Source organism: Phocoena phocoena, chromosome 1 (genome assembly GCF_963924675.1).
Source record: "Phocoena phocoena chromosome 1, mPhoPho1.1, whole genome shotgun sequence".
NCBI lineage: Eukaryota > Metazoa > Chordata > Mammalia > Artiodactyla > Phocoenidae > Phocoena > Phocoena phocoena.
This window is the reverse complement of record NC_089219.1, coordinates 127,094,211-127,108,530: the sequence shown is the minus strand read 5'-3', so window position 1 is coordinate 127,108,530 and position 14,320 is coordinate 127,094,211. Positions and strand designations below refer to the sequence as shown.

General features: G+C 34.7%; 1 protein-coding gene across 2 annotated transcripts in view; it reads left to right on the top strand.

Annotated features, from left to right (window-relative positions):
- KIFAP3 (kinesin associated protein 3) overlaps positions 1–14,320 on the top strand; it is a 157,174-nt gene that overhangs the window by 57,329 nt on the left and 85,525 nt on the right. For both annotated transcript variants that reach the window (XM_065875696.1, XM_065875697.1), the window contains one exon: positions 2,106–2,268. In XM_065875696.1, coding sequence (XP_065731768.1) covers positions 2,106–2,268 — 163 coding nt within the window. The remainder of the gene's footprint in view (positions 1–2,105; positions 2,269–14,320) is intronic.

The window sequence follows — 14,320 nt, the reverse complement described above, 5'->3', positions numbered from 1 at the left end:
TTTTTTCAAACATTTAAAAGTGTAAAAGTCAGAAACCATTTTTAGCTCTTGGGTTGTATGAAAACAGATGGCAAGCCAGATTAGACCCAGTAGCCATAGTTCGCTGATCCTGGTTCTAGAGTTTAAACTATTACTCATAGCCCAGCTTCTCTTCTGATTTTTGAAGATTTCCAAATATCCACTGAATATCATCTCAAATTAAACATGACAAAACTTTTAGTAATTTTTTGCCCTCCTTGTCCTACACCTGTTTTTCAGTTTAAAGATCTTAGTTAATGGCACCTACATCCACCTTATTGACTGTGCAGAAAAGGAACCTGAGATTGCTCTCCTATAGGCCGTCTTTCAAGGTTGGCCCTGGGCTGGTGTCTAGAAACTTGGACTCAGGAGTGTTCTCACTGTTTCCTAACTAATACGTGTAGTTTACTCTTTACACAAGCAATGTGGTTTAAGCTAAACATCTGCTTTCCTTCTCAGGGTTTGGAATTTTACTTTATGCTAGGCAGAGGTTTCCTATGTGACCAGCCCCGAATAAAAACCTTGGGCGTCGAGTCTCAGTCTCAATTCAGTGCTGGAGCATGTTCTGTGTGATTCTATGAGGAGAGGGTTCTAAGAAGCTTACACCTGGCTTCTTTCAGACTTTGCCTCCATGTGCCTTTTCCCTTTTCTGATTTTACTTTGCATCCTTTTATTGTAATAAATCATAACCATGAATATGACTATATGTTGAGTCCTCCTAGCAAATCGCAGGACCTGGTGGTGGTCTTGGGGATCCCCAACACACACTGACCAAGCCAAAAGCCTGAAAGTCACCTTCAAAGCTTCCTTTTCACTTCACATTCAAATGCTTTGACCATATCTTCTAAACACCTCTCAAATTATTTTCTCCTCTTCAACATCTTTGTCCTTTCTTTGATTCAGACCTTAATCACGTCTCACCTGTCTAAGGTAATATATTCTTGTGCCTGCCTTCAGTCTCTACCTATTCCAGTCTGTCCTATACAGTGCCCCTTATTTTAACATTTTTGTGTATGTTTGTATGTATGTATGTTGGGTGTGTATGAATACATATATATGTGTGTGTGTGTATTATATTTATATTTACCTTTGTTCTAGTCTGACCACATCACCCTCTGGACTTAAAATCATTCAGGGCACTCTACTGCCTAAGGAATAATGTTAAATTTCTTAGCAGAGCATTAAAAGCTTTTTGTGATCTGTCCAACGTCTGTCTGTATAGGCTCCTGCCACTTCCCAACATATACTTTATACTATGGCTATATCAAAGCACTTGCAGTGCCTCAGACCAGCTCTTTTATGCATAAATGCCTATCCACTGTTTTTTTCTTCTATTTGGATTACCAGTGTCTTTACCAGAGAGCAAATTATTACACATTGTTTAGAACTTTGTTCTGAATTTAGTCTTTTCTGTTCTTCTAGGTAGCTTGTAGTTCCTTCTAGTTTCTAGAGCACGTCATGCATTCCACTTTTATCATATTGTATTTAAATTATTTGTTTTATTTCTCTGCTGTGTTTTTAGACTGGAATCCTTAAAAGCCAAGACAGAATCTTGTTTAATCTAGCACAGGGTCTGGCACTTAGTAGGTGGAGTCCATAATGTGCTTTCAAGAACCCAAAGTAATTTGTCTTCCAGTTGATGCTATGAAATGAGGGAAGGAAGGGATGAACTGGAAATATATATTTCCTCCTGAGAAGTTTGGTTTCAGAGGGGCTTCCCTGGTGGCGCAGTGGTTGAGAGTCCGCTTGCCGATGCAGGGGACACGGGTTCGTGCCCCGGTCCGGGAGGATCCCACGTGCCGCGGAGCGGCTGGGCCCGTGAGCCATGGCCACTGAGCCTGCGCGTCCAGAGCCTGTGCTCCACAACGGGAGAGGCCACAACAGTGAGAGGCCCGTGTACCACAAAAAAAAAAAAGTTTGGTTTCAGAGAAGTTTACAGATTAAAATGAGAGTAAATAAGTTAACACGTGTTACTTATAAAAAATATATACATGAGGGTAAAAACAATGAAAAAATAATTCTTTGTAATCTTTTTTGTTGTATTGTGCAATAGAGCCTGACTGCATTTGTATTATTACTTTACATAGGTGGAAATGGATATTGTTGAAAAACTGGTAAAAATGATACCTTGTGAGCATGAAGATCTGCTGAATATCACCCTCCGACTTCTACTGAACCTATCCTTTGACACAGGACTGAGGAATAAGATGGTACAAGTTGGGCTGCTTCCCAAACTCACTGCACTCTTAGGTATGCTTTTTAAAAATTAACGATAGTGTTGCTTGGAATTTCCAACATCACTAGAAAATTTAAGTCTGTCTTGAAAAGTCTGCTGAAAAAAAATCATTGTGTATATGTTCTTTGATTGGGTACCTAAATATAAGCAGAATGAATGAAAAATGACCTGTGCTAGGATTTCCATGGTGGTATAGAATGAAATGGAATAGGAACTTTTAGCTGTTTGACTTCATTTACCCCTGTGAAAATGAAACCAGAGTGAAAATATAAAAATACTACTATGGGAGCAAGAATGAAAAATTACTCTCTCTTCAGCATTTTTTTACAAAGCAGATATTGTTTAAGTTCTTATATTCTGCCATACCTTTAAAATACTCCTTACCAATATACAAATTTATGGAGCCTTTTTGTCATCAAGTAAAAAAGGGCATTTTTATATAGTGTCAGAAAATATTATATTGGAGGATTCAGTTTATACATTATTTTCTTTCAGCTATTAGCAAGATATCTATATAGTGAGGATGGATTCAAGAACTAACTCTTCTGTGCTCATACATAATGCTTCTCATGCATAATGCTTCTTAGCAAAATATTTAAAAACACTTTTTGATCTGTTAAGTGTCTGTCTTCATAGGCACCTGCTACTCCCCAACATACACTTTATACTATGTCCATACTGATCCCCTTACTGTTCTCTAAACAAATTCTTTATGCCTCAGTGCCTGTCCACCTGCTTTTTTCCTCCACCTGGAATGCCATTGCTTTTCTTAATGAGAAAGCAAAGTTTTACTCAGCTGTTAAGACTCTGTTTCTTTGTTTAGCACTGCAGCTTCATTCTTTTTTTTTGTAGCTTTCTCCATATATTCAAATATTTTTAAGCAGTGGAATAGTTGGAATGATTTAAAATTAAGTTTATTCTTAGCTATCTAATATCTGCGAATCCAGTCTAATTGACATCATCATTTTTTTTTTACAATACTAGAAGTAAAATTTATTGAATATTTACTGTGACAGTTATTTTGCTGTGTGCTCTGTTTACATTATCTTATAGAATCCCCGTCTGAGATCTTTACCCAGGATTACACAGTTAGATAAAAGCTCAAATTCAAACTCAGGTATATCTGCTGCCAAAGTTGGATTTATTAACTACTATAATAAACTACTATGTATAATAATATTAAGTTAACTATGATTAAGATAGGCAGCACTATAATTTAAAATTTCAGTTCTCCAAGTCCCCTTAAAAAAAGTTTTAAGGAAATTTATTTCTTACTTTTTTTTCTCAGAAAAGGAAAACCTTTAGTCTATTAGTCAGTCTAAGAACATTTGGTCCATCGGCCAGTCCACAAATATTACACAGGAGTTTTATTATGCATTTTAGAAGAAACTCTATTGAGCAGCACTTTCAAAAACTGCTTTTGGGGAACCAAAGAAATACTAATATCTAGTGAGGAAACAGGAAAACTTTAAAGTAAACTTGGTGGGCCTTGAATTTAATTTATGTGATCCTTTATTTATCATAAATCTAGCAGAATTATATATCGAATATCAGGTTAGATTCTTAGTGTATGAAGATGATAAGCTAAAGTCCTTGTCCTGAAGCAATTCATAGTCTATTTGGTTTGTTCAGTATCCAGTCACCTACTTTAATGAAACAAATAACGTAAAAGAGATTTTTGGGAAATTACTCATAGGGTACTCATTTCATATTTTGTTAACAAGTAGTAAATTTTGGCATATAAGATATTCAATACAAAAAATATTTCTTTCATCTCTCCTAGAGTTCATTTCTGGAGTCAGACTGTCTTATTAGAATTGTCACTTTTTCCTTTTAAACGTGTCACGTTGGGCAAGTTACCCAAACTCTGATTTGGTTTCCTCATCTGTAAAATGAAGATAATAATTATAACCAACTTAAGTTATTTTGAAGGTTAAATGAGCTATTGCATGAACGTACTTAGACAGTACCTGACACATAATTTCTTAATAAGTGTTAGCTATAATCATATTTATTACTAACATCATCATTATCATTTAATGTGAAGTGGACGTTCTGTAAGTGTTGCTGACTTACCTTTCTCTGAGCACAAATATCCTTCTTAGAGATATTAAATCGCTGTTAACAAACAAGGTAGCTTATTTATTTTTACTTCCCTGCGATACACGTGCAGTTTAATTCAGTTTAAGTCAGTAAAATGTTGCTAATCTACTATGGCAGAGCATAATGCTAAGTACTGTAGAGAAATATTTTTCAATCTGTAGATATATTGGAACTCAAAAGAGAGAATGTTTCCACATTGATACTTCATACATAAAGTGCCATTTGAGATGGACATTGACAGATTTGTCTTTTTAACAAGGTGATATTTACAAAGGAAGGAAGAATAGAGGCTGTAGAAAATATTTCAGATAAAATGATCAATATTACCTAAGGCATAGATGGCACTAGGCCAGTATGAGGAACAATAACGAAGAAAATAGTGGGAGATAAGTTTGAAAAAATGGGCTCGTATGCTTATGTGGCATCATGAAGTTTAAGGCTGTGCTAAGTGTTATACTTAATATAGTTGATGATAGTAATCATTGCAGGTTTTTGAGCTAGTTGGGTCATAATCAGAGTATTGCCCTAGGGAAATTAATCTGGCATCATTCTACTGGATGCACTAAAATTAGAGTCCAAAGAAGAGAACAGTAGCATGTTGTGTTAGCAGGACAAGAAGTAAAGAAAACCTGAATTAAGGAAGATGTGGTATGTCAGGTATGAGGCAAAAGGAAAGGGCAAAAGAGACATATCATAGGTAGACTTAATATGACATGGCTGCTGTTTGGATATGGATAATGGTAAAGAATTCATAAAAACTCAATGCCTGTTAGAATGTTAGTGCCAGGAACAGAAATAGAGACGTGTAAAGGAAGTAATTTGAGGACATCAGTGATGGATTTAGTTTGAGATATGTTGGAGACGTCTTAGACAAAGATGTTCAGTAAGCAGATGGAAACATAGGTCTAGAGCTCAGGAGAGGTAGGAGTTAAAAAAAGAGAAACTTGTCCAATAGATGAGTAAAACTGGAAATCGGAAACCACTAAGTGAGCTATAACAGTCAGAGAAATATGATTATTTTTCAACAGATGCATAAAAAACACGTTAAATTTAGGCTGTTCCTGAGAAGCAGTGATGTTCTTGGAATTTTCATGCAGTAGAGAAATGAAGAAACTGAGTAGGAAGAGCAACTGAAAACTTTTTACTTCCTTTACACTCATTCTTTCAAAGTCATGCTCTATTATTTTCTTTGAAGTGTTGTGAATTCCTAGGGCATCAGATTTTGCTGCACTAGGGAGAGTAAAGAGCTAGTATTATTCTAACCTTACATTACCTAGGTAGGAGTGGATGAGATCTTAAAAGTTTCCACCTCTGTTCTTAGCTGATCTGTAAAAACTGATTGAAAGCAAAATAATTCAGTTGCCATGTTTATGGTTAGCTTGCCTTAGTAACTTCTTGTCTTATCTTTCTATGGCAAGTAAAAGATGATGACTAAGTAGCATTCCTCATGAAAATATACACAAAAATTTTCGTAGAGAATAAATTGAAAAAAAAAGAAAAGATATTGTGATTTGAATAATTATTAAAAGCAAAGAGGAAGTTGGTAACCGCTCGGCTCTTTTGCCATGTGAGGAACGAATATTCATTTATAAACTCATGAAAACTTTTCATCTATCTGAGAACTACTAAGTTGACTCTAAAATCATTCCTGTTTAGGTAAAGATTTAGTATGTCATACTCTTTATTCCCCCCTCTCTTTTGTTGCCCACAGCCATTGAATTTGAATTTAAGCAGTTTGTTTTTTCAAATGTTCATTTTTCTTTTTTTAAACATCTTTATTGGGGTATAACTGCTTTATAATGTTGTGTTAGTTTCTGCTTTATAACGAAGTGAATCAGCTATACATATACATATGTCCCCATATCTCTTGCCTCCTGTGTGTCCCTCCCATCCTCCCTATCCCACCCCTCTAGGTGGTCACAAAGCACCAAACTGATCTCCCTGTGCTATGCGGCCGCTTCCCATTAGCTATATATTTTACGTTTGGTAGTATATAGATGTCCATGCCACTCTCTTACTTTGTCACAGCTTACCTTTCCCCCTCACCGTATACTCAAGTCCATTCTCTAGTAGGTCTGTGTCTTTATTCCTGTCTTACCCCTAGGTCCTTCAGAACCACTTTTTTTTTTTTAATTCCACATACATGTGTTAGCATACAGTATTTGTTTTTCTCATTCTGACTTACTTCACTCTGTGTAACAGACTCTAGGTCCATCCACCTCACTGCAAATAACTCAATTTCATTTCTTTTTATGGCCGAGTAATATTCCATTGTATATATGTACCACATCTTCTTTATGCATTCATCTGTCGATGGACACCTAGGTTGCTTCCATGTCCGGGCTATTGTAAATTGAGCTGCAGTGAACATTGTGGCACATGACTCTTTTTGAATTATGGTTTTCTCAGCGTATATGCCCAGTAGTGGGATTGCTGGGTCATATGGTAGTTCTATTTTTAGTTTTTTTAGGAACCTCCATACTGTTTTCCATAGTGGTTGTATCAATTTACATTCCCACCAACAGTGCAGGAGGGTTCTCTTTTCTCCACACCCTCTCCAGCATTTATTGTTTGTAGATTTATTTGATGATGGTCATTCTGAGTGGTATGAGGTATGAGGTGATACCTCACTGTAGTTTTGATTTGCATTTCTTTAATGATTAGTGAGGTAGAGCATCCTTTCATGTGTTTGTTGGTAATCTGTGTATCTTCTTTAGAGAAATGTCTGTTTAGGTCTTCTGCCCATTTTTTGATTGGGTTGTTTGTTTTTTTGATATTGAGCTGCATGAGCTGCTTGTAAATTTTGGAGATTAATCCTTTGTCAGTTGCTTCATTTGCAAATATTTTCTCCCATTCTGAGGGTTGTCTTTTCATCTTGTTTATGGTTTCCTTTGCTGTGCAGAAGCTTTTAAGTTTCATTAGGTCTCATCTGTTTATTTTTGTTTTTATTTTCATTCCTCTAGGAGGTGGGTTAAAAAGGACCTTGCTGTGATTTATGTCATAGAGTGTTCTGCCTATGTTTTCCTCAAAGAGTTTTATAGTGTCTGGCCTTACATTTAGGACTTTAATCCATTTTGAGTTTATTTTTGTGTATGGTGTTAGGCAGTGTTCTAGCTTCATTCTTTTACATGTAGCTGTCCAGTTTTCCCAGCACCACTATTGAAGAGGCTGTCTTTTTTCCATTGTATATTCTTGCCTTCTTTATCAAAAATAAGGTGACTATATGTGTGTGGGTTTATCTCTGGGCTTTCTATCCTGTTCCATTGATCTATATTTCTGTTTTTGTGCCAGTACCCTACTCTCTTGACTACTGTAGCTTTGTAGTATAGTCTGAAGTCCAGGAGCCTTATTTCTCCAGTTCCATTTTTCTTTCTCAAGATTGCTTTGGCTATTCGGGGTCTGTTGTGTTTCCATACAAATTGTGAAATTTTTTGTTCTAGTTCTGTGAAAAATGCCATTGGTAGTTTGGTAGGGGTTGCATTGAATCTGTAGATTGCTTTGGGTAGTATAGTCATTTTCACAATGTTGATTCTTCCAATCCAGGAACGTGGTATATCTTTCCATCTATTTGTGTCATCTTTAATTTCTTTCACAGTGTCTTATAGTTTTCTGCATACAGGTCTTTTGTCTCCTTAGGTCAGTTTTTTCTTAGGTATTTTATTCTTTTTGTTGCAATGGTGAATGGGAGTGTTTCCTTCATTTCTCTTTCAGAGTTTTCATCCTTAGTGTATAAGAATGCAAGAGATTTCTGTGCATTAATTTTGTATCCTACTACTTTACCAAATTCATTGATTAGCTCTGGTAGTTTTCTGATAGCATCTTTAGGATTCTCTATGTATAGTATCATGTCATCTGCAAATAGTGACAGCTTTACATCTTCTTTTCAGATTTGGATTCCTTTTATTTCTTTTTCTTCTCTGATTGCTGTGGCTAAAACTTCCAAAACTATGTTGAATAATAGTGGTGAGAGTGGCCAACCTTGTCTTGTTCCTGATCTTAGTGGGAATGGTTTCAGTTTTTCACCATTGAGAATGATGTTGGCTGTGGGTTTGTCATATATTGCCTTTATTATGTTGAGGTAAGTTCCTTCTATGCCTACTTTCTCTAGGGTTTTTATCATAAATGGGTGTTGAATTTTGTCAAAAGCTTTTTCTGCATCTGTTGAGGTCATATGGTTTTTCTCCTTCAATTTGTTAATATGGTGTATCACATTGATTGATTTGCATATATTAAAGAATCCTTGCATCCCTGGGATAAACCCCAGTTGATCATGGTATATGATCCTTTTAATGTGCTATTGGATTCTGTTCACTAGTATTTTGTGGAAGATTTTTGCATCTATTTTCATCAGTGATATTGGCCTGTAGTTTTCTTTCTTTGTGACATCTTTATCTGGTTTTGATATCTGGGTGATGGTAGCCTTGTAGAATGAGATTGGGAGTGTTCCTCCCTCTGCTATATTTTGGAAGAGTTTGAGGATAGGTGTTAGGTCTTGTCTAAACGTTTGATAGAATTCACCTGTGAAGCCCTCTGGTCCTGGGCTTTTGTTTGCTGGAAGACTTTTAATCACAGTCTCAATTTCAGTGCTTCTGATTGGTCTGTTTATATTTTCTGTTTCTCTGTGTTTCAGTCTCAGAAGGTTGTGCTTTTCTAGGATTTGTCCATTTCTTCCAGGTTGTCCATTTTATTGGCATATAGTTGGTTGTAGTAATCTCTCATGGTCCTTTGTATTTCTGCAGTGTCAGTTGTTACTTCGTTTTCGTTTCTAATTCTGTTGATTTGAGTCTTCTCTCTTTTTTTCTTGATGAGTCTGGCCAATGGTTTATCAATTTTGTTTATCTTCTCAAAGAACCGGCTTTTAGTTTTATTGATCTTTGCTATCAAATGTTTATATGTTTTTTGCTTGATAACTTTATTTCCTCCTTTGCCTTCCACTTACAAATCATGGAAGCAATGACAATCATGTGTAGTAAACAAAAGAGAATATCTTCTGATATTCCAGGATTAAGGAAAGGGAGAAAACGTACATACTGAAGAGAAATTAAAATATACTAGAACAGTGCCTTCCAACTTCTATAAAATGCTTCAAAATGTCTACACATGTTCAGAATACCTACAAGTATTTCACATGCTTTTTATTTAATTATTTAATGCCACTGTTATTTTCACTTGTTTTTCATTTATATTATGGGTTAAATAAGCTTATGTAGGCCCTTTCTTTGTGTTTTTGTTTGTTTTTGGGTTTTTTTTGGCGGTACGCGGGCCTCTCACTGTTGTGGCCTCTCCCGTTGCGGAGCACAGGCTCCGGACGCGCAGGCCCAGCGACCATGGCTCACGGGCCCACCTGCTCCACGGCATGTGGGATCTTCCCGGACCGGGGCATGAACCCATGTCCCCTGCATCGGCAGGCAGACTCCCAACCACTGTGCCACCAGGGAAGCCCTGTAGGCCTTTTTATAAGGTGAGCCTATGGGGGAAAAAAATCTTCCAAATTCCAAGTAACTGATTCAGTATGAACTTTTGGAACATAACCATTTTGTAAACTTCAGAATTGTTACTTTTTTATTAAGTCCTCAAAATAGCCCTTTTATCCATCACTTTCCAGAAAAACCTATTTATTAAATGTATTAGTCAGGAGGACAAGCCTATGATTATTAATAAATAACCCTAATATCTCAGTAGCTTAAAATAGAAAAAAGTTTTATTTTTTGCTCGTATTTATATCCACTATAAGTAAGTAGAAACTGCCGGTTCGTGTTAGTATCAGTCAAGGACCCACTAACAAAGCCTCCAGGTCACTGTGGCATCTGGGAAGGGAAAACAGAGAAAATGGTTAATTGCAAACTTAAAGGCTTCCACTTTGAAGTAACAAATATCATTTTTGTTTACATTTCCATTGATAAAGCAAATCACATAGCCATGTAGAACTTTAAGTGGGGTAGGCAAATGCTTGGAAGGATTAGAAGTGGAACATTAGTAAGCATGCAACCTAATGGTCCTGAAAGATATTTTAAAATTTTTCTGAATTTTAACTGGGTTTCCAGGATTACCAGAATCTCTTAAAGAGTATATCCTGAGACATTATTGCAGATATTACCGTATGTAGTATACCTTGCCACTGTAGTGGCACAGAGCACTTTGAATAAAAGCTAGAATTCTGGAGCCAGAGTATATTGAATATTGGCTTTATCAGTTACTAGCTATGTGATATTGTACAAATTACTTAACCCATATGTCAGTTTTCTCATCTCCGGTATGTAGATAATAATGGTACATATTAATAGGGAAGGGTTAAATGATATAATGCAGTAAATATTAGTGAATATAAAAATATTATAAGTGAAATTAATGTAAATATATGTAGAACACAAATAATTGTTATCCAGAAATGGGTCTTTTTTGATAAGTATGTTTTCCAGGCTTAAATCATTAAGGGTATTTAATCATTTTGTATTTAAAAATTGATTACATTGTTCTTAAATATTTTCTTAAGTTTATCTTAATACATAAACATAATTTAAATTTTTATTGAGAAGCAGTATAATGTTGTAGGGGTTAAAACCGTGGGCTTTGGAGCCAGAGTGCCTGGCTCAAGTGCTATATAAGTAATTGCTATTTTTTTCAATATCATTGATTCAAATTTGTAATTCTGAAGATAATTTATTATACAGGGCTGTAAATATTACTATGCTCAAGTACTTCCCTTTGCTAAATGGCCCCAGAATGCTATGTATTTTTAATTTTTATTAAAATTACATAGTTTTTCTGTTTTCGTCACTTGTCCTTGGCTGTCACTTCTCATTTCTTTTGTACCAGCAGCAATTCCATGGCAGCAGTTTTCCTTTCCTCTAATGATATATTTCTAATCTCCTGTGGTCTTGGAAACCGACAACTGAACTTATTTGAAATGTGTATTTTGTTAAAAATGAAATTCCAAATGAATGCCCAAAGGGTTCTCTTCCTAGTAACCTTTATTGCATGGACCTTGTAACATTTCTTTTGACTGTGAAGAACCTATTTTGTTTGATTGTACTCTTTGCTGTGTTCAGAGAAATTATATGTAGGGTATACTAAATGATTTCCTGATAAGTGATTAATAGAATGGTTATTTTTACATTTGTTAATGTATATGTTATATGTGCGGAAAATTAAATCAACTCCTAACACAATAAACTAAGCTTCTCAATTGAGTAGTTCAAGATATATTTAATATCTCTCATTTTTGGCCACTACAATTGTATAGAAGTTGGAATTATAGAGAGCATAGATTTTAAAGGCATAGGAAATAATTCATCTAGAGCAGTGCCTTTCAAATATCTTTTACCCCAGACTATAGTATTATGTTGTACATTGCAACCCAGTACTCACATGTGTATGTGATGTATATGTATGTATATGTATGTATATGTGTATATTAATATACACTATATTTTGTGATATATATTACACACTGTGTTTAATATATGTAATTTTTTAGACGTTCATGAAGCACTATTTTGCCATTTCTATGTGCAATGCACTATATTTTCTATTTTTTCTATTCTTTTTAAATTCTACTTATGACTTAATCATTGATTTTATGTCCTCTGATTTGATGTTCAGTTAGAAAACTGAAATAGGGGAAGTGATTAGACGTCTTTGCCTTCAAATCTTCAGAAATATCACTGTCTCTTTTGGATTTTTAATGTGTTGAACAGTAGATAATCTAAATTATCTAGGTTACTCCTTGGCTAGTACTTGGAATGATTCCATGGAATTGAAATTTTTTTTGAAAGGGAAAGAAAAACCTTCTGTAAATCAAATATTTAAAGAATTTAAGGTACATTTTCTTCACTGTAGTTATGCAGAAGGAATTAAAGAGCATGTAGTTTATAATATGACTGGTCAGTTTGCTTTTTTCATTAGATAAAAATTCTTTGTTTATTATATGTTCACGTTGACAAATGACTGAATTTAAAATTACCCATTTATATATAGAAATCACTTAATTTTTAAAAGATGCAAAAAATGTAGAAGCACTTTTGTAGAGCTATACATCTGGTAGAACTTTTCAGAAGTGATTTTTAAGGGATGCTGTTTCAACTGGAAATGCTATCAGATATTAAGTAGGTTTTCTTTATTATTATTTGGGGACCCCATAACTGAAAAATCTTTTTATACTTAATAATAAATTATTTTAACTAGAGTATAATGAATCATGAATATTTCAGGCTCTAATAAAGCTGTGCTATATGAACATTTAATCCCCTTCCCTTGTGTCCTGAAACATTTAACTAGTACATTGCGACCCCTGCTGTTGTGAGAATTGCCAAATAACTGGAAAAAAAATATGTACTTGAGGAAGGTTTTGTGATTTGAATAATTACTAAAGGTAAAGAGGTTATGTTATAGCTCAGCTCTTTTGCCACGTGAGGCTCTGAACAGAACCAAATATTGTAGTTCAACAGAACTAAAAATTATACTGATATTGTTTTATCATATGAGTATTTCACTTAGAAATTTTGAATTTAGCTTTTTCCTTTGACATCAGGGACACATAAAGGGATTAATAAGGAATTTTAGAAATCATCATTTAAAATGTTCTTTCTCAACTTATCCTGAAATTAATTTGCTTGAATAGTTTTGATCTTTTCCTAGGCATAGAGAAAGAAGGCATTATTTCCCCAAATATTTCAAAATTTTTACTTGGGTCCTTGGACAACCTTATATCTAAAGGTTATAAAAGCTTATATCTAAATTCCTTTGTTTTTATTTTCCTAAATACCACCAAAATTATTCATTTCTTATTTCATTTTTTGATATTTTATTTTCCTAAGATTTCATAAAGATCTTAAACCTATCTCTGCTTAGTTCAGTATCAATCTATAATCTTTTCAGTACTATTAATCCCTGTACGTGACATAGTTTCTTATGCTTAGTAACTTTATGTTACCATCTGGGAGACCTATCATAGCCAATGGTTTCATCAATTGTGATTATTTGCAAATTGAATTGGACCTACGAAGTTTGGCCTTACTTATGTAATTGTTAGTTTGTTTAGGTTTTTTATGATATTGAGTTAACTTTTTAAAGTGTTCAAAGATTTTTTGGCTCATCTAGGAATCAGATCATTAAAAAAAAAATTCCCTTGTCAAAAGTCCTTAAACCGTTTGACATTGATATGTCTCAAGAGTGCTTCCTTATGTCAGAATATCCTGGGTTGGGAGATGGCAAGGAAATTCCTTGTCGTAGTGTATTCTTCAGTTCCCTGGAGAATGCACTGACAGTGCTTCAAAAGTAACTTGAAAAACTAAATTTTCTTAGCTTTCTGTCGGATGCAACCAGGCAAATAATGTTTTTCTTATTTGCCTCTCAGTTGCTTTGGCTTGGATGTTTCATATGCTGAGTATTGTTTAATGTGCTTGGGGATGATGTTAGCACAGAAGCAAGCATAAAAATACAACTGAAATGTATTCTTTGGAAGATCCTAGTTCAGCATGACATCGCATCGTGCATAAAGCTTCAACATCACAGAGACAGTGTATTACAGGGTCCATACTTAATAATTTTATTAAAAAACTGCCAAATTTCACTGATGAACTCTTTGGGACAATTTTGAGTTAATTGACAGTTTTTCTTCCCCCTTTGTGAATGACATTGATATGTATTTTAAATTGAGTGATGTCTGAGGTTTCATGTCAACCTTTCAGTTTTTAACTTGATTTTCAAAGGAATTTAAACTCACGGGAATAAACCTTAGAAAATATACAGGTCTTATCCTATAAACATGAATTTTTTGATTTGTTAAAACAAAAATAGAATAGGCACAACAACCTAATGGTTAGGCAGATTAGGTAGCTACCTGTAAATTATAGACAATCACCACTTTCCACACTTTCTCTGCTGTTTTATAAGTTCCCTGTTTACTAGGTGATTGTTGTAATTCAATGATTAGTGCATCAGTTTTCAAACTTTTGGTCTCGG